This window comes from Cervus elaphus, chromosome 7 (assembly GCF_910594005.1).
Source record: "Cervus elaphus chromosome 7, mCerEla1.1, whole genome shotgun sequence".
NCBI classification, from domain to species: domain Eukaryota; kingdom Metazoa; phylum Chordata; class Mammalia; order Artiodactyla; family Cervidae; genus Cervus; species Cervus elaphus.
Genome location: NC_057821.1, coordinates 13,919,904 through 13,940,024, shown reverse-complemented (window position 1 = coordinate 13,940,024; position 20,121 = coordinate 13,919,904). Strand labels below are relative to the sequence as shown.

At 38.3% G+C, this 20,121-nt stretch overlaps 1 protein-coding gene and 1 pseudogene across 2 annotated transcripts in view; both read right to left on the bottom strand.

Annotated features, from left to right (window-relative positions):
• DNAH8 (dynein axonemal heavy chain 8) overlaps window positions 1–20,121 on the bottom strand; it is a 311,786-nt gene that overhangs the window by 104,314 nt on the left and 187,351 nt on the right. For both annotated transcript variants that reach the window (XM_043907360.1, XM_043907362.1), the window contains 9 exons: window positions 18,243–18,407; window positions 16,347–16,573; window positions 12,984–13,102; window positions 10,943–11,046; window positions 9,742–9,918; window positions 7,744–7,911; window positions 6,429–6,644; window positions 2,488–2,625; window positions 726–853 (listed from right to left, as the gene is read on the bottom strand). In XM_043907360.1, the coding sequence (XP_043763295.1) occupies window positions 726–853; window positions 2,488–2,625; window positions 6,429–6,644; window positions 7,744–7,911; window positions 9,742–9,918; window positions 10,943–11,046; window positions 12,984–13,102; window positions 16,347–16,573; window positions 18,243–18,407 (1,442 nt within the window). The remainder of the gene's footprint in view (window positions 1–725; window positions 854–2,487; window positions 2,626–6,428; window positions 6,645–7,743; window positions 7,912–9,741; window positions 9,919–10,942; window positions 11,047–12,983; window positions 13,103–16,346; window positions 16,574–18,242; window positions 18,408–20,121) is intronic.
• LOC122697693 lies at window positions 1,526–2,067 on the bottom strand (annotated as a pseudogene).

Here is a 20,121-nt window from a genome sequence, read left to right as displayed (position 1 = left end):
ACGTTGCAAGCTCTCCCAGTAAGGAATCTGAAAGGCCATCGGGCAGTTTCGTTACTAGGTGAAGTTCTTCTCTGCTCCCTGCTTAACACTTGGCAACAAGACATGGAGAGGATAAAGAAGCCTAAAGGCCCCAAACGGGGTAAGAGTGGCCTCATTTCGGGTTAAGTCCAGGAGCAAGAAAAGAGGCTCCTTCCTGAAGCCTAGAGGTCCTGAAGCTTGACTTCCAGATGAGGAAGAAACATGTCCTGGTCCTTGTTCATATTCAGTCTTGAATAAACCACTACTTCTTTGTCATCTTCTTTCTTTTTTCTTTTGCCATTCTCCTACTCCCCTCTCATTCCCTCTCCTTCAGTTTTCAGAAGACACCAGCCCAAGATGCCCTTCCATCTAGAACAAATTGTCAGTCTACACTTTGAAAAACCTTGAGGTGAAAGGTGTAGAACTGGAACCAGTATCTAGATTGTTCTGGCAAATCCAGGTGATATCAGAAGCACCCCTACACAAAAACTGAGTTAAAAAATCTTTCACCAAGTTTTCTTCTCTCCGTTTTAGAGTCTGGGACTCAAGCTCTAAGCACTTTCTCAGATGGTGGGATCCCAGCACGTGGACATGGAAGCGGAGGAGAAAAGCACTTCAAGGAATCCGACTTTATGCTCCCCCATGTCACAAGAGGTGGCCTTTGGGGTGTTGACAAAGAAGGAGAGCAATTATAACAAAGTTGATACCTATTAATCTGAGCTCTGAACTCTTTGCTTTGCTGAGTCCATCGGACTTTTTCTCCACTCAGTCCATCAATGAGGGTGGAAGCTGCCTGCATCTTTTTCCGGCACATGTCAGCATCATTAAGCAAATCCTACATTCATAAAAGGAGAATGTCTCAGAGAACTTTTTAAACTGCTTAATCAAACATCCATTATATTGACATGTAAAAATACCTGGAGGAATTTCTCAATGTGCAAAATAAGTATAATCTAAAAATACACTGTCAGTAAAATTTTACATATTAAATTCTTATAGTTCATTCATAATACAGTTATTTCACCTTACAAAATTTCAAAAGGAGTCATTTTGAAAGGGAGAATCCAATTTACATAGCTTAAATAGGATTTCTATTAAATATTTTCAAAACAATAAATATACCTTTTAAAGTTCTGGATTTAATAATGATTCTGAGTTCTTTGCAGTTTATAAAGGAATTTTTTTTCTCCAGAAAAAAATCTACACAATACTAGTATGCTGCAGCCAGCTTGTATCAGCTCAAAGGAGTTAACTGTTAACATTTTTCAGAAAATTTGTGAGCTGGCGTTAAACACAGCCACTATTAAAAACTAAATTATATAAACTTACAATTAAGCCCATTATATTAAAGGTAATGAATAATCAAAATTCATCAATTCCTAATTGTTGACCGTATTTTTGTATTATCTATACTCCTGGGTTAAGTTCATCGCATCTGCATTGGCAATAGTATATAATGGCATGCTCATCTTCTCTCTCAACTGCCTCATCCTGTCACACTGACAACTTAGACCTGACCTTGGGGGAGGCACCTAGAGCTCAGAAATAAGCAAACACTGCTAATCAAGGCTTTCTTCTCCCCTTGGCCCCCGCCCCCACAAGCTGATCCTTTCCTGCAGGTGCTGTCGGAGGGGATAGGGTGACATCCTCAATCCGCCCACTTTTGATCCCTGAGCGGGTGAGGACTCTGAGCACTGACTGGGCCCCTGGTCCAGGAGTCTTGGTCCTATTTCCTCCTGTGGCCCGGAGTTTGATATGGAGGGCAATGATGCCCAGCTCCTTGCATCTCTGGGCTACATCCTGGGCAGCCAACATGGCAGCATATGGAGAGGACTCATCTCGGTCGGCCTTTACCTTCATCCCATCAATTACATGGCAGATCGTTTCCTTGCCAGAAAGATCAGTGTCATGGACAAAAGCCCTGTTGAAGGATGCAACAATGTGGCACACACCAAATACATTTTCTCCTTCAGCCTCCTGAGGGCCGAAGTTGATGACCTGTTCTTCCTTCTTTTCTTTCCCTTTGCGAGGTGCCATTTATGCTCATCTTTTCCAGATTCCACCACCAGAAAGACAGCCAAGCTGACTGTTGAATGTTTACCACATCACCACTGCTACAACCTACACCATGAGGTCTTACTAGGATCCCCATCTGACAGTAAAGTTAGTAAGTCAGTCACTTCCAACTGCACAATTCATAAGTCTCTAATACAGAGCCAGTGTTTTGACTCCAAAGTCAGTACTCCTGTGTATCACATCACAGCTTCTTCTTATAGAAAACAATTATTAAAAACAGAAAAAAGAATGTAGACTGTTGAAGGTTCAAAAAAATGTAGACATGGCCAGTGAGAAAGGGCATTCAGGTCAGTATTTTTTCATTGTAAACATGTGCCTGATCCCTAAATACAACACATACTTAGGTACCATTTCAGTAAGTCATATTAGTAATTTCTGTATATTGAATCTCACCATTTTTTCATTCATTGCCGCATCAAATTTGGCTTGCACTTTATCCAGCTCAGCCTGTTTCTCATCCAGCAGTGCCTGGGCCTTGCCCAGCTCAGCATTGGCAACTGCCAAGCGGCCCTCCTGCTTGGCCAGGTTAGCCTTAGAAGGAAGAAGATGTGATTGGTGTAGAGGTGTACTGTGAAACTTCCATGCTTGTAATTGGTAAATAATAACATAAGTTACTACATAATTTTTGGTCTATTTGGAAGTTGTTTATTTCATTGTCTTCAGCTGGGGAAGCAGAGAAATGTCATTGAAGTTCCTTTTTTTCCTTTTAATTATTAAGGTTCAATGTGGAAAACACAGAAATGTATGGGAAGGAGAAAAATAATCACTCATGATTTTACACAGAAAAGAGTCTATGAGTACTGTGTTAACAAATGGATAACTACCATTTTGATTTTTTTTTCACTTCGAGTAGTATAATCATTTCCTTACACCGTTAAACACTGTCTTTATGAACATTAGTTACATGGCTGCGTGATATCTCACGATTTGTATATATTGTAATTTCCTTAACTTCTGTGTACTTATATACATTTCTCCCCCTCCCCCCATTTTAAACTGTTATAAATACTATTAAGTATGCAAACGTTTAGTATTGTTTTGGGGGTAAGAATTTTTGAGGTGAAATAAGTGGCTGTAATGAAAAACAGTAGCTTTTCATCTTTCTCCCAGTCCTACAGCATGATAATTACTTGTTTCTTATAAATTTCAAGTAATTAATCAGTAAAGTAATATAGCTCTAGAGCTTTCTGGGGTAGAAGTTCCTTGATAACTTTCTCATTTTCTTTCTCAATATTTGTGGTTTTGAAATTCACTCTTTTTCTCGGGAAATTTTCATTTCACTTAGATTTTCTAATGTATTTACAAATAACTGTAAACTTTGCCTCAATTATTTAAATCTACAATCTGTAATTATATGGATTTATGCATTATAGGCATTTATTTTTGTGTATTTTCTTGTCGATTAATTTTTGTATTTATTTATTTACCTATTTATTTGGTAGCATTGGGTCTTAGTTGCGGCATGCGGGCTTAGTTGCCGCGCAGCAAGTGGGATCTTAGTTGCCTGACAAGGAGTGGAATCCACATCCCCTGCATTGGAAGGCAGATTCTTAACTACTGGATTGCCAGAGAAGTCCCTGGTTAGTTTTTCATATATATCATATATATATATAGCTGTTATTCAGTCGCTAAGTCATGTCTGACTCTTTGCAACCCCGAGGACTGCAGCATGCCAGGTTTCCCTGTCCTTCCCTATCTCCCGGAGCTTGCTCAAACTCATGTCCATTGAGTCAGTAATGCCATCCAACCATTTCATCCTCTGTTACCCCCTTCTCCTCCGGCCCTGAATCTTTCCCAGCATTGGGATCTTTTCCAGTGAGTTGGCTCTTATATGTATGTGTATATTGCAAAGCACCAATTCTTTAATTTTGCTACTTTTTTTTCTGATTTTTAACCTTATTTTTATTAACTCTTTCTACTTTTAATAACCTCTGTGTGTGTGTATATACATGTGTTTGTGCGCACACACACACACACACACACACACACACACACACACATATATATCCTACTGTTTAGTTCTTTGGTTCACTTAAGGGTTAAGAAGGTAGCATTTTGGCCACCTCACAAAGTTTGACAGAAAACAACAAAATTCTATAAAGCAATTATCTTTCAACAAAAAATAAATAAATTTTAAAAGCTTTCATAACTAGATTTTTGTCATCATTTTCGAAACAGAATTGACTGGCTTTTTTTTTTTTTAAGTGTTCTAATTTTATTGCTTATAGTCAAAGAATGTTTCAGCAGTTTTTGCCTTTGGGGATTGAATCAAAGTTTTCTTTGGGGACTGAGTATCATCAATTTTTGTAAATATTTGTTGGACACTAGAAATAATGTCATATACTTCGTTCATATTGAAGAAAGTCCAATATAGCTATTCAAGCTTAAAAATAACATATTATAAAATCTCTATATAATTACTAATTTATGCCTACTCAGGACTGGCTACGTAAAAGCACAAAATGAAACTGTAGAGCTCCTTGTTTAAAAATTATTAAGGACTTTAAGAGGGTGATAGCAGAGCATTAAGCCAAGCACGGTCCCTTCTAAAGTTGGCCTTCTGCCTACCAGACCTGTCGTGGATTGATAGTATATGCCATAATCTCAAATTATAGGAATTAAAAAAAAAACTCCACATAAACTATTAATGGATTTTTGCTTATGTAATTTGATGTTATTTTATTTATTTCATAAAGCATTATTACAATTAATTCTCACTGTGGATCATAATTTTTACCCATAAAAATAACTTATGCTCTTACAAGTGCTTTTTTTTTTTTTAATTCTACACTTACAGTAATATTTCTTCCTTGGTATCTGTTAGTTTGAATGTATTTGCTATATTTGCTCATCATTTCTCTTTGTTAAAACTCTTATTTTTATTTTATTTTCTATTTTTCTTCAAGTTACCTCTGCACACAATTTGAAGAGTCAGCCATTTCTATAAGGCTTATTATGAGAACAGTAATCCCCTGCCCACTTGCTCACCACTTTCAATTCCACAGAACAACCACTTCCAACACTTCTAGCTTTATGGGATGGGCTAGGGGCGGGGAGTGGGGGATATTATGTGTCTGGGTGGTGTATTTTGTTAATCTTTTGCACTCCTGAAAATGTATTTTTGTTCTCTCAGACATAAAGGACAAACTGGCCCAGTATAGATGGTATGTGTGCGAGAGACAGAGTGAGATATAATGTGTTTATCCCTTAACACTTAAATTGCATCCTTAAGAATATCTTTTGGGGATTTCTCTGGTGGCCTGGTAATAAAGACTTTGACTTCCAATGCAGGGGGTGTGGGTTTAATCCCAAGGAGCAAGGATTCCACACGCCTCGGGGCTGAAAAACCAAGACAGAAAACAGAAGCAATTCTGTAACAAATTCAATAAAGATTATAAAAATGGTCCACATCAAAAAAAAAAAAAAGAATGTCTTTTTGTTCCCTCATACATTGAGGATAAGGAAATGGCAACCCACTCCAGTATTCTTGCCTGGAGAATTCCATGGACAGAGGAGCCTGGCAGGCTACAGTACACGGGCTCACAAAGAGTCGGACATGACTGAGCATCTATCACTCACTTGCTCACACTGAGGGCAGTTTGGTCAGACACTGAATTCTTAGAGGCCAGTAATTTCCTCTGCATATGTTTTTCTGTTACTTTCTAGTATTTAGGGTTGTGGCAAGACTGTGATGTCCTGATTTCTCTTCTTTTGTAAGCCATCTTTTAAATTTTGTTTCTTAGGTGCCTATAAGCTTCTCTTCCTGTCTGAAATTTAAAATATTTCTAAGTGTTGATCTTAATTTTCATAAATTTTGTTTGGAATACAGTAATCACATTCAATCTCCAAACCTAATCACCAAACTTAAAGATATGGCCAATTTTCTTCCATGATAGCTCAGTCATGTCTGACTCTGCAACTCCATGGACTTACAGTCCATGGAATTCTCCAGGCCAGAATACTGGAGCGGGTAGCCTTTCCCTTCTCAGAAGATCTTCCTGACCTAGGAATCGAACTGGGGTCTCCTGCATTGCAGGTGGATTCTTTACCAGCTTGAGCTACCAGGGAAGCCCCAATTATTATTCCTAATAAATTCATGCCTTGTTTAAGTTAACAAGTTGGTTTTGGTTTCCTGTCTGTGATGCTAAGAAGCATGCAACAGTTATAAAAAAGAATGAGAGACTGTGACAGGGCATACAGAGAAAAAGAAAAATCTGGTAATGGAGAAACCTACCTTTATTAGTCTAAATTATGCTTTGTTTTTTAACGGCAGTGATACTGATGACTGAGTTTATTAAACACTGATTTACTGGGAGAAGGAGGGAAATTTTTACCTTCAGAGGCAACACTTCTCTGTTGACACCATAAAATGTTGCCATAGCAAGTGTCCAAGACAGCAGACCAGCCACATTCCCACAGACTTTTTTGGCACTTTCAAAAGTGTAATCATCCATGTTAAAATACGGCTGCAGTAACTCAACAGTCTCTTCATTTATTGTGTCCTTGGGGAACTGCTGAAGACTCCACAGGAATCCTGTTGCACTCATCAACTGGAAAACAGTATTACAGCCTGTAAGCTCTGGAAGAAAATACATACTTTCTTTTTGAGTTAGTATGTACTTCTAAATTGAATTTTTTTCAAAGAAGTAATAATTGATTGGCTCTAAACATACAAATCAAGACTATGGCAGTAGTCAACCTAAAGCTGTAAATTGCAAGTTGTCTTCCCGTTTCCATGGAGAAGAGCAAAGAAGAAAAGCAATGTAAGTTTCCCATCTAGTGAGTGCGTCTAAATGCCACCAACCACACAAGCCCCTTTTTAGAGACTGAGTTGGGTTGACATCAAGATTGTGCTAATACTTCCTTCACTGAGTAATATGCATTTAAGTGCATATTATGGTGTTTTTTTTTTTAATTGGACTGTAGTTGCTTTACAATGCTGTGTTAGTTTCTGCTGTAAGCAAAGTGATTCAGCCACACATACACACACATCCCCTCTTCCTTGGATTTCTTCCCATTTAGGTTATCACAGATACTGAACAGAGTTCCCTGTGCCACACAGTAGGTTCTCAATAGCTATCTATTTTATATGTATATTATGTTTTTGTGTGTGGGGGGGACAATAATATTCTACGGTCTGGATGTACCATTGTTTATTTAACCACTCACATACTGAAAGGCATCTTGGTTGCTTCCACGTTTTGGAAATTATGAATAAAGCTGCTATAAAAACCGCTGTGAGCAGGCTTTTGTGTAGATATAAGTTTTCAGCTCATCTGGGTAAATACTGAGGAACATGATTGCTGAATTGAAGGGTAACAGTATATTTACTTTTGTACCATGGCTTCTTTTTCAACACGCTTTATTTAGGTATAATTTACAATAAAATTTCCCCATTAAAAAAAAAAAAAAGACTGTGCCAATACTAGGTATGGGTTCTGGACAGATTTTTATAAAAAGAGGGCATTCAGCTTTAAAATCTTACATTTTTAAAGAGGCATTACATTTTGAGAGATGCAATTTAAGATAAGTTCTTCAGTATACAATTATCAATTATTTGTCTGCCAGTGTGTCTGGTCTATATTGAGTGTCCTGGGATGCAGACACCTGGTACACCTCAAAGGACCTATAGAGATAGATTTTACTTACTTTTAATGACTCGCCCCATGATGGCTTGCAGCAAGGTTTTTCTGGATCCATAGTGACAGGGTCAATTTTCTTTTGAAATAGTAACAGAACACAGTCCATGATTCTCATAATAAGATGAGGGGGCTTTGCAAGTTTCCTGACTGTGGCAATATCATTTGGCTTGATAGTCTGTATTTGAGGTTAGGGATCAGAATATTTTTTGCTGAGTAGTATTCCTAGTCATATGGAAATCTCATACTTTTAAAAAATTAAAATGAAAAATTAAAAAACATATTTTCTTCCCAATTCCTGACATTTACATCAAGGGTCTGCATTCCAAGATTCTTACATAATGGATCTTTCATGGTTAAGTTAGGATTTCTGTTTCTTTGTTTGCATTTCCCCCAAAAGTTCTCAATGAATTGGTTTAGAATATTACTATCATTCATTGGCCATCACCCCAGACCTCCATTAGCAACAACCATCATTAATGTTTGCCATTTAGATAATTTCATCTTCAAAGCATACAGTCTATATTACATATGAGTATTAAAAGAGGGGCAAGGCCCTGAATATCAGAAACCTCACCTTCAGTTTTCATTTTGAAGGTTGCCCTGTCCATGGAAAAGAGAGAATTCGAAGGAGATATTGTAACATATGACTCAGAAAAATATTTTTGAAAGTTTCTATCTGTGAGCTGAGTTAGAAATAGGACATCTCCTGACATTCAAGTCAAGAAGGACTGGGACATCATATGATCCATAAAAACTTATTTGGCTCAGTGATCACTCTCTGTGTTATCACAGGACCCACAAAAGAAGTAAAGGTGGAAAGTGTGTCCAGGTCATTGTCACAATTTTATTAAATGAGGATCCTCAATCTATTAATGCATTTAACAGTCACAGGCATTCTCCCATATAAAATAAGAGCAAAACCAAAACAGCCCTGTCCTCAGAATCTTCCAAAGAGAGGGAAACACAATTACCCTAAACTATGACTATCTGCCATGACAGAAGTCTAGGAGTGACAGGAAAACAAAGGAGGTTCAGGACTTCCTGGAAGGGGTGACATCTGAGCTTGGTCTTGCAGATTGACTCTTACTAGTTAGTGAAAGTTAGGAAAAGCAGACAGTGTTCCTGGCAGAGAGAGAGAGACCCATTTGAAAGTGAAGTGAAGTGAAGAAGTGAAGTCGCTCAGTCGTGTCTGACTCTTTGCGACCCCATGGACTGTAGCCTACCAGGATCCTCAGTCCATGGGATTTTCCAGGCAAGAAGACCATAATTACTGCAGAAGCACTTAGGTGTTTCCGTATGGCTGGATCATGTTGTGTGCAGGGAGAAAATAATATAAAGTTGAAGGGGCAGACAGGAGTCAGGTATCACAGCAGTAGCACTAATATTTATTGAGTACCTCCTATGTGCCCAGTGAACTATTCATTACTTTTTAATGCATACATTGATTCTTCAAAGATCAAGGAAGAATTAGAATCTTGATAGAGACCCAAGAGAGTTAAGTAAATTTTACTTGACACTATCTATCATATGATCACGAGAGGCAAATGGAGATCTGCTTGCCTCTGAAGCTGTCGCTTCTTGCTTCACAGCCCTGGATACCTATCTTGGGACTTTAAGAGAAATGGGAACCGTAAGAGAATTTTTTTAAATGTTAAAAAGCGCACGATATACCCTAGTCAGGATGCTGAAGGAATTGAGAAGGCTGCCTGTACAACCTGAATCCCTTAGGCTACAGTTTAAGCCAATAATCACTAGCATTATTCCTCAGTTCTCATGGAAAGATGCTTTGTGGAATGAAAGTAAGTTATGGGAAGTAAAGACTTAAAAAAATAAACTTAGGAAATGTAATCAGCAGAAATATTTGCTTCAAGACTCAGAGATTACAAATCACATTAAGAACTCAATTCCGTTTTCTGATTACAAAAATCCCATAGCTAAATTTTAGGTAACAAAACATGGCACCAGCTAGGACTTGTGTTGGGAGGGATAACAATGCACTGCTCACGTTCAGGGCTGCTTCTGCTTCTTCCAGCGCAGGTCTCGCTGCCTCGAGCTTGGTCTCAGCTACTACTTTTTCACTATCAATTTCATCCACAATTTTTTGGGCTTTGTCTTTCACTTCCTGCACTTCGTTTTTCACTTTGGCTGAAGCCTGAGCACTGACTGTGACTTCTGCTAATACCTGTTACAGAAAGGAAACGTGAGGGTCGACAGAAATCTTTTCAGCATAATTTACAGATTTGAGTATATAACATAAAACAAGAATGAGAGAAAATTCATCCCCCATCTACGTTGTCTCTATTTTAAGATGTATTAAAGTAAATCCTCTGAGCAGTTTTGCAGTCTTTGTTTCCTAAGCTTCTCTCGGTCATGAACTGCATTAATAAATATTTTAAACTTTCAGAAAAATGATATTTATACTCTATGTTATTTCTAGAAAATTAAAACTATTCAATGTCAGTGCCACAGAATAAGGTCAGAAACCATATGAAACCTCATGTAATAACAAAAAAAATAGCTAATGTTTGTTGACTGCTTACCATATATCAGGGTGCTAAGGGTCTACATTATGTCATATGCTAAGTGCCTCTCCTGTGCCCTAATATTTCAATAACTGGCTAAAGGTCGAGACTTAAGTATCTATTCTTAACTGACTCTGTGAGCGGAAGGTGAAAGCAGCCTGAGACTGGGGGAGCAGCAGTAGGTATAGAAGTAACACATATATATCCCTATCACGTTGGGAGAAGCATTTTTAAAAAAGACTCAATCAACTCTTCTTTTTATTCTTTTCCTTCCTTAAAACAAACTTCAGATCAAACTTGGGCTACCCCAGAAACCTAGAGTCTGCAGAGGCCTTAAAGAGAAGATCTAATATAATTTATTGTCAAGCAGAAATTTCCTATACAGATGACAGAAAACGAGAGAGAACCACAGAAGGAAAAAACAGTCTTAGACCAAGTAGATGATCTACTAGTTTAGGTATGTTTTGGTATAAATTAAGCAAAAATATCTAATGGTCTTTGTAAATGTTGCTATTGTTGTTTAGTCGCTAAGTTGTATCCGACTCTTTTGCGACCCCACGTGGACTGTATCTCACTGGAAATAATCTGTAGGTTTATATTCTATTTACTTTTTAATAACATTTTTAAACAATGCTTTTTTTAAAATATGGAAAGATATCCTTCACAGTGTAAATGCCAACTCACTTCATCTGCTTTTACAGAAGCCACTGCCAACTCCTTCTCCTTTACTGCAAGATCCTGAGAGAGTTTTGCAACAGATTCACTTGCCTCCATCAGCTTATCGAGACCTTTACAAACACACACATAGACACTTTCACTGAGTATATGATCATCCCCTCATCAAATACTTATTCAATATTTACTCCTTATAAGGAGCCATGTGCTGCGTGCATGCTCTCTTCAGTCATGTCCAACTCTTTGCAACCCCATGGACTGTAGCCCACCAGGTTTCTCTGTTCATGGGATTTTCCAGGCAAGAATACTGGAGTGGTTTGCCGTGCCCTCCTCCAGGGGATCTTCCCGACCCAGGGATCGAACCCGTATCTCTTGTGTCTCTTGTACTGGCAGGCGGGTCCTTTATCACTAGAGAAGCCACCCAGGAAACCCCAAGGGCCACCTGAGAAGCCCTAAGGCACCATAATATGTACTATAACAAACACAAAATAACTATGGAAAAGATGTCTTAAAATACACATATTTTAGAAGCAGTAATACTGACCATATTTCTAACACTTTCGGTTCAGCAGGAAATGAAGAAAATAGGTCTGATTGAAGAATATCATCTAGTTACATTTAAGGGAAAGTCATATTGCTATAACAAGTAAAATGAATTTAGCCAGGAAACTTATTTGACAAATGTATGCTCTCCTTGGCTTTGCAAACAGTTTGTAACTATCATTTTTTGCCTTTGAATCATATTGCAACTGAGACGGCAAATGAGACATAATATATTAACATTTTTTGTGGTTCTCTGCTATAAAAATGAAAATAACTGCTAAAACTTCTGCAACTGGTTCTGAGACTCTCAGTGCTCTAGATAAAAATAACTGGTTAACTAAAAATCTCACTAGGCACTAGATAGAGGTGTGTTGATAAACATTTAGAGTCTGGGCCTGGAGTGAGGGCATTCATTTGGATGGTTCCAGTTTCCACAGTGTAGATAATCCCACCTAGTCTGATTTCAAGCTACCAAGAGGTTCTCAGTAACACACCATTATATAATATTTCCACCACAAAGATAGAATAGAAATAATAGTGTTCCCCAAGAACATTAATAATAATAAAATAAAGTAAAAATAACTAAGAAGTAATGAGTTTTGAGTATTGATTACCCTCACTAACATAATTAATTTAATTGTAGGTTTATTAAGTTTTTTAAAAGGCTATAGTTATCAACCAGATCATAATATTCCTAATTTAACCCTGAGTTCTCGTGAGCCAGTGTAGGTAGCTTCAGCACACCACTGATTCTATAGCATCATATAAAAAACCTGCAGGAAAGCTGTGAGAAAGCAACAGAAAGAAGTTTCTCTTACAGGGCACCTACCATCACTATAACTTCACAGACCTTTCTGCTTCGTGACCACGTTCTGTTTAGAAGTGAAAATACAGCACTAAGGCATTTCAGGATTATTTGGGCCAAATGCTTTCTGGACATAAAATCTGCTCCCACTTAAACACTTTTCCTACTTACACTACATATACTGAACACTTAGAAAACCACCGCTCACGTAAAGTCTCTCTGTGTTTTCATTTGTTTGCTTTTGTTTCTGTTTCGTCTTTTCCTTTGTCAGAAATCTCAGAAGCAGTAACACGGCAAAGTTTACCCAAATTGAGGGAAACAGCAATGAAACCATAAATTGAAATTGTGGTCAGTCCCCAAGAGCTGGCCTCTCCCCATCTGCAAGCAGCAGCTCAACAACCACGGTGACTCACTACCTGACAGGATGGGCCCAAAACTGGAAGAGCTGGAAGAAATGGTTCCAGAAGAAAAACAGGCCACCTCTGTTTACATTCTTTCTGCCCAGACTTTCTTGACAGGTCAAAAGACCCATAAAGGTATCCCTCAAAATAATCTACTACCAGCAATATTTCAATATTGATTATAAATCGATATTTCAATATGAAAAATAAATATTTCATTTTCAAACAACAATATCCACCAAACAAAATATTGGGATCTCTTTCAGACAAGCCCTAAAAGATCAGATTCTGTTCCGCTTACCAATATTCATACGTTCAGCTTGTTCATTAATATATTTCACCTTTTCAGTGTAAATGTTTTTATAACCATTTATAAATGAGAGGTAAGATTTGGGAGTCACGTGTGCTCTTCGGCGGTATCTGAAAGTAGAACAGGAAAAAAAAAAAAAACACCTTCAGGGGAGGCAGCAAGAATACTATATCTTTAATTGACTCTGACTTGACCCTTATCTCCATTCTGGACTTCTGTTTCCTATTCTGGAAAACTGAGAAAAGAATCATTGTCCTACACCTCCTAGGATTTTGTGAAGTTCAAAAAATAAAACAGCATATGTAAACACACTTTGTAAATTTTAGTGCTCTATACAGATATTAGGGATAAGTGGTTGAAATGAACTTGTGCCGAGATCTGTTTTCATTCGCCAGCTATTTGCTACACACCTCTTCCCCACTAGAAACCCAGATGAGTGGGCTTACAGAGATGAAAGCCAATCTCTCCCCTGAATTGCTGGATTATCCTTGAAATCAAGGCAACTCACTATGGTTTCAGTATAATAATTATATTTAACAATAGAAATAAGTAAAAGAAAAAATTTTTATACAGGAGAAACTCAAGTCAAAGAAGAGATCATCACATACTATAAATTTATATTTTTACATTACATTAAGTTTATTTTATATTAAATTTTTACTTTCGGAGTTCTGAACATTAAAAAGCATTTTTAAGGACTCTGGCATACATGTGACTATTAGTAAAACATTATATAAATATTTTTTAAAGATTTTTTTATGCAGGCTATTTTTAAAGCCTTTTATTTAATTTTTTACAACTCTGCTTCTGTTTTTGGCCGCGAGGCATATGGGATCTTTATTAGCTACCTGATCAGAGATTGAACCAGCACCTCCTACGTTGGAAGGCAAAATCTTAACCACTGGACTTCCAGGGAAGTCCCATATTATATATACATATTGCATTCAGAATAAACTTCTACAATAAGAGGATATGAAAACTTTGAAAAATACACCAAATTTTCAAAAATAAAGACATAAGTTTTTGTAGCTGCACAATGGTTAAAACTTCCCTTCACAAGTTGGCAGCAGTAGGGGTGGAGTTCAAGTTAAGCAGAAAGAAAATCTTCCCAACAAAGAAAATTAACATACACAGATTTACCAAGAGAATCTGGGAGGTTATCTATAACTATTTAAGAGGATGGCCCATGTACAGTTTTAAGTAAAGAAAACGACACAGGATAAACAAATTTTTGTGAGACAGGATCCCATGCCCCTGGAAAATCTATTGTTACCCAGACTCTCCATCTGGTCCCATCACTTCATGGGAAATTGATGGGGAAATGATGGAAACAGTGACAGACTTTATTTTCTTGGGCTCCAAAATCACTGCAGATGGTGACTGCAGCCATGAAATTAAAAGACGCTTGCTCCTTGGAAGAAAAGTTATGACCAACCTAGACAGCATATTAAAAGGCAGAGACATTACTTTGACGACAAAGGTCTGTCTACTCAAAGCTATAGTTTTTCCAGTAGTCATGTATGGATATGAGAGTTGGACTATAAAGAAAGCTGGGGGCTGAAGAATTGATGCTTTTGAACTGTGGTGTTGAAGAAAACTCTTGAGAGTCCCTTGGACTGCAAAGAGATCCAACCAGTCAATCTTAAAGGAAATCAGTCCTGAATACTCATTGGAAAGACTGATGCTGAAGTTGAAGCTCCAATACATTGGCCACCTGATGCGAAGAACTGACTCATCTGAAAAGACCCTGATGCTGGGAAAGATTGAAGGCAGGAAGAGAAGGGGACGACAGAGAATGAGATGGCTGGATGGCATCACCAACTCAATGGACATGAGTTTGAGTAAGCTCTGGGAGTTGGTGATGGACAGGGAAACCTGGTGTGCGTTCATGGGGTCGCAAAGAGTCAGACACAACTGAGCAACTGAACTGAAGAGTCTCCATGTAGAAAAATAGGCCTAGTCTTTCTGGGAGGTACGGCACCCCCTGAAGCTCATCCATGAACCCTAAGGAAGAAGTCCTCTGTTATAGAAACCATGTTGGCCCACCTTTATTTATAGCAATCATACACAGTGACTATCATGCTTTGGAAAAAGCTTGCTGTATTCTTGAACCAAGCATCGTACCAGTTATTTGTAGTTTTTCAAGTTCCCTAGATGACTGTAACATGAAATTGCTGATGTGTAGCTAATACCTTGCATCTTTCCACATACTTTTTAATATATAATTATGTAGCTCAAAACCCAAAACTCTGGTGGGGGTTATTTGGGTCAACCATGACTGCCCCACTGTGATGGAACATAAAACTGAAGTTGACTGTTTAGGGCCACACTATAATAATTCTTTTTTGCTGAACTTCACGTTTACTATCTTAATTTATTTAAAAAGAAAAACAACCCTCCAAAACATCAAAACAAGGCAAAGTCCATGTAATGAAGTTACATTATCTTGATTTGTAGAGACAAGGACAGAGAGGCTACCGATTCAAAGGGATCTCCCTAAACAAGTAAGATATGGACCTGAGTCTGAGTGACACCAATTGTTTCAGATGCTTGAGCTGTACTTGTGATTCTCTATGTGTGGTCCCCAGACCAGCAGCATTAGCATTGCTTTGAAACATATGAGAAAGGCAAATTCTCCACTCCAATCTCAAACCAACTAAATCATAATCTTTGGAACTGGGGTCCAGCAATCTGTTTTAACAAACCCTTTATGTGATTCCTAGGTGCAGTAAAGACTGAGAAACACTGTACTGTACTCCTCATTTCGGTCAGTAGCCTACTTTTGAAGACCCAGTTCAGCATGTGGTAAGAGAAATTAAAATATGGTACACCAGCTTTCACATCATTAACACCATTTCTGCTTTTAGGGACTGGCCTCTTCTACCATCAGTTAAACTTTAGTTTCATAATTATTTGTCATGAAAACATGGACAAGATTAAGTGATGCATATACATGAACCCTTAGTGTAAGGCAATGACGAAACTTTAGGACAGTGGACTTCTTCAATCAAATAAATAGTGAACTTGAATAAGAAGCGAATTTTAAAGAGTTTATATGAATTATTTTAAGTCATTTCCAAAAAATAAATTAAGCAAGTGAGATAAAATAATTCATTAAGCATCTGTTACTTTGAAGCTTGGAGGGAAAGGACACTAGTTAATTTTTAAATCTCAATTATTTGTCATCATTTCAATACACAATCAGTGAAAATCAAAGCAAGGGGAAAATCTAAGTGCAGCTGGGATTTGGAGCTCAATTACTATGATGAGTGTCTTACTGAATGTTACACTTTACTCTTCTTTGAAGTGAACCTTGTGTTTCTGTAGCTATCAGGCTTATGTATCATCACTTACCTTTGGAAATAACTTTCACAGCTCTCTGAAACCATGTCGTGAAAGAGGCCCATTGTTTCTACAACTTGTCTTTTGGTGTCACTAGAGCAGACAATACTATAGCCTGAAACGAAATAGGAGGCCACAGCAACCAGCGCCTCCTTAGGCCAGCGACTGAACCAGTCCATGGTGCAGCCTGATATCAAGCCAGGAAATTTCAAAGAGCGGGCACGGAACTTCTCACCAACCTAGCGACAGAAATGTCAAAAAGCATTATAAATAAAAAAACCATTATCTATTAAAAAAAAACACAGAGGGATTATAAGTCAGGCAGAGAGGCCTTTTTAAATTCTGAGCCAATAGCCTGATACAACAAGATTTTTTAAGAAATCTTCTTGAACTGAATGAATACATAAATTAAGTGTCCAGGTGCAAGGAGGTAATAGTTCCACACTCTTTCCTGTCCTAAGACTCCATCTGCTCAATTCTAGGAGCTACCATGTAAGAAGAAATTGACATCTTCTTAATCCATGTGCTACAAATATACAGTGGAATATTACTCAGTCATGAAAAGGAATGAATTTGAGTCAGTTGTAGTAAAGTGGATGAATCTACAGCCTGTTATACAGAGTGAAGTATGTCAGAAAGAGAAAAACAAATATTGTATATTAACACATAGATAAGGAACCTAGAAAAATAGTACTGATGAACCTATTTATGAGGAAGAAACAGAGATGCAGACATAGAGAACAGACTTGTGGACACAGGGAGAGAAGGGGAGAGTAGGACGCATTGAGAAAGTAGCGGTGACATATACACACTATCATGTAAAAAAGAGATTAGCAGTGGGAAGCTGCTGTATGACACAGGGAGCCAGCCTGGCATTCTGTGACGTCCTACATGGGTGGGACGGGATGTGGGTGGGAGGCTCAAGAGGGATTCTTAAGCAAAAAAAAAAAGCAACAAAATTTGATACTTAAAATTTTAAAGAAAAGTTTTAACAATCTGACATTAAAGATCTGTTCCAACAAAGGAAAAATGGATGAAAAAAAAAGGAAACTGACAAACCACATTTCTAGACAGAGATGACCAGGACAATGAAAGGCCTGGAACCAGGGCAAGTGAGGTCTGCAGAAGGAATGGGAGGTATTTGGTCTAAAAAAGAAATGACTTAGGGAGTCTGAAGAAATTTTCCCCAAATATCTGAAGAGCTGAATGCAGGAGAGGGATTGGGTTCAATTTACAGGACAAACAGAATCACAGGTGAAGAGTCAGAGACAAAATTCCACTGTTTGTAAAGAAGACTCTTCTGGCTATTAGACTACCTAAAAATTAAGCAAGATGCCCTATAAGTTAGTGAGACATCTCCCCCACCCCCAAGAGCAGAAGTGCCCAACAGAATTTTCTATGATGATGGAAAGGATCTACATGTGTGCTTTCCATAGTAACCCCTAGCCACGTGTAGCTATTGAGCACTTGAAATGAAGCCAGTGGGACTGAGAAATTGGATTTTCATTTTTACTTAATTTTAACTGATCAAAAATCAAATGGCCACACATGGCTAATGGTTATAATACTGGATAGCACAGTGAGTGAGAGACATTCAAACCTAGATCAGGGACATTCTAGATGGTATGACTATATTGGAAGTAGAGCTAGACAAGACTACATCACCAAACCCCTTAAAATCAAATAATTTCTGTCTCTAGGCAATCAAAGTGGTAGGATATGCAATAACTGCTAATGAGTATACTCAATTTTCACTCTTTAGTATGATTTTGGTCAGTGGAGATTGGTGGTAGTAAAGAAGTAACAAGTGTTCATTTCTGAGCAAATCATCTCATCAGAGAAGGTGAACTAAGTACATTCAAGGAAGTAGCTCCTCCTACGTACAGATAACTAAAGTTAAAAACTCACTGGGGAAAAGCAGAGAACAACATGCAAGTTCTTCCTCGATCTGGAAATGAAGTACTCATATAGGTTGTCGAAGGTGGGAGGATGGCGAGGAAGCTCCCTTTTCATGACCGATATCAGCCCTTGGGTGATTTCATCCATCTCGTCCCGTGCAAACAAATTGGAGATCTTTGAGGAATAGGCAAGAAAGGGTTCAGTGTGTTGAGAGGTCCCCACAGCCAAAGCACTGCCAAAGTCTGGTCCTTCCCCATTTCCCCCCACCCCCACCACTACATGTCATTTCTTTTCACATTTTTTCCTGCATCTCTACAGTCAAATTCCTAGTTTGCCAGAAATTACAAGAGTGCAACCTTTTTACTTAGCAGCTTAATCAGGAGCAAACTAAGTTTCCTTTTGCTCAAATAGCTATTACCAAAAAGCCATCTTGTTTACCATTCCAATCACCACTTTAAATGTGCAGTGATGCCTTCCATTCTGATTCACAGTCAGTCTCAACTGTGGTTCCAAAATAGTTAACTAGAACATGCATCAGTAAGCTTCCATTCACATCACTGTGAAGGGAAGAGTTCATACGCAAGGTGCACTTGCAGAGCTGCCCCTTGCCTGGCATCTGAGAACTGGGCTTTTGGAAGCAATCCTCCATTACTAATCGATAAGGCTGTTCCACTGTACCTAGACTATTTATACAAACACTGGGATATATGGTGAACATCTGCTTTCCTTCTGGGAGTCTGGAATTTTGGCAGTTGTGGCTAGGCAGAGAACAACTACATGACTAGCCCCTAAGAAAATCTTGAATTCTGAGTCTCAAATGAGCTTCCTTGAACAGAAAGAGCACACGTGTTTCTGCACTTCACTTTGTGTTTCTTCACTTTCACTTCACACCAAATACACATTCTGTATGGACCCTTTAGTGAGAACATATTAATAGGAAGCATGTGTATGGATTTCCCAGACTCCTCTGGATGTGACTTTTTCTTTACTGATCCAGCTGAAAATCCTTACTGTGCTGCTGCAATAAATCTTAGCCATAAGCTCAACTATATTCTGAGTACTGTGCACCCTTCTAATAAAGTACCAAGCATGTGGGTAGTCAAAGAAGTGATGATAAAAATGGTGTCAGCAGTGGTGACATTCAGCTCAGTTCAGTCGCTCAGTCATGTCCAACTCTTTGCGACCCCATAGACGGCAGCATGCCAGGCCTCTCTGTCCATCACCAGCTCCCAGAGTTTACTCAAACTCATGTCCATTAAGTTGGTGATGCCATCCAGCCATCTCATCCTCTGTCGTCCCCTTCTCCTCCCACCTTCAATCTTTCCCAGCCTCAGGGTCTTTTCCAATGAGTCAGTTCTTTGCATCAGGTGGCCAAAGTATTGGAGCTTCAGCTTCAGCATCAGTCCTTCCAATGAATATTCAGGACTGGTTTCCAGTAGGATGGTTTGGTTGGATCTCCTTGCAGTCCAAGGGACCCTCAAGAGTCTTCTCCAACACCACAGTTCAAAAGCATCAATTCTTTGGCGCTCAGTGGTGACATACACATCTACTTACAGTTAGGGTAACTTTTTCAACCATTCTATACTCCTGATATTTAGATAGATAAATGATACATAGATAGAAAAACTTTGCTTCTCCTAAAATAAATTACAGGATCAAGCTAAATATTTAAGAGACAAATAAGGAACCATATTTAAAATGGAAGAAAACATATAAAATATCTGGAGATAAGCAGCATTAATTTCACAGGCATGGACATGGACAACAGACTGGTTCCAAATAGGAAAAGGAGTACGTCAAGGCTGTATACTGTCACCCTGCTTATTTAACTTATATGCAAAGTACATCATGAGAAACCCTGGGCTTGAAGAAGCACAAGCTGGAATCA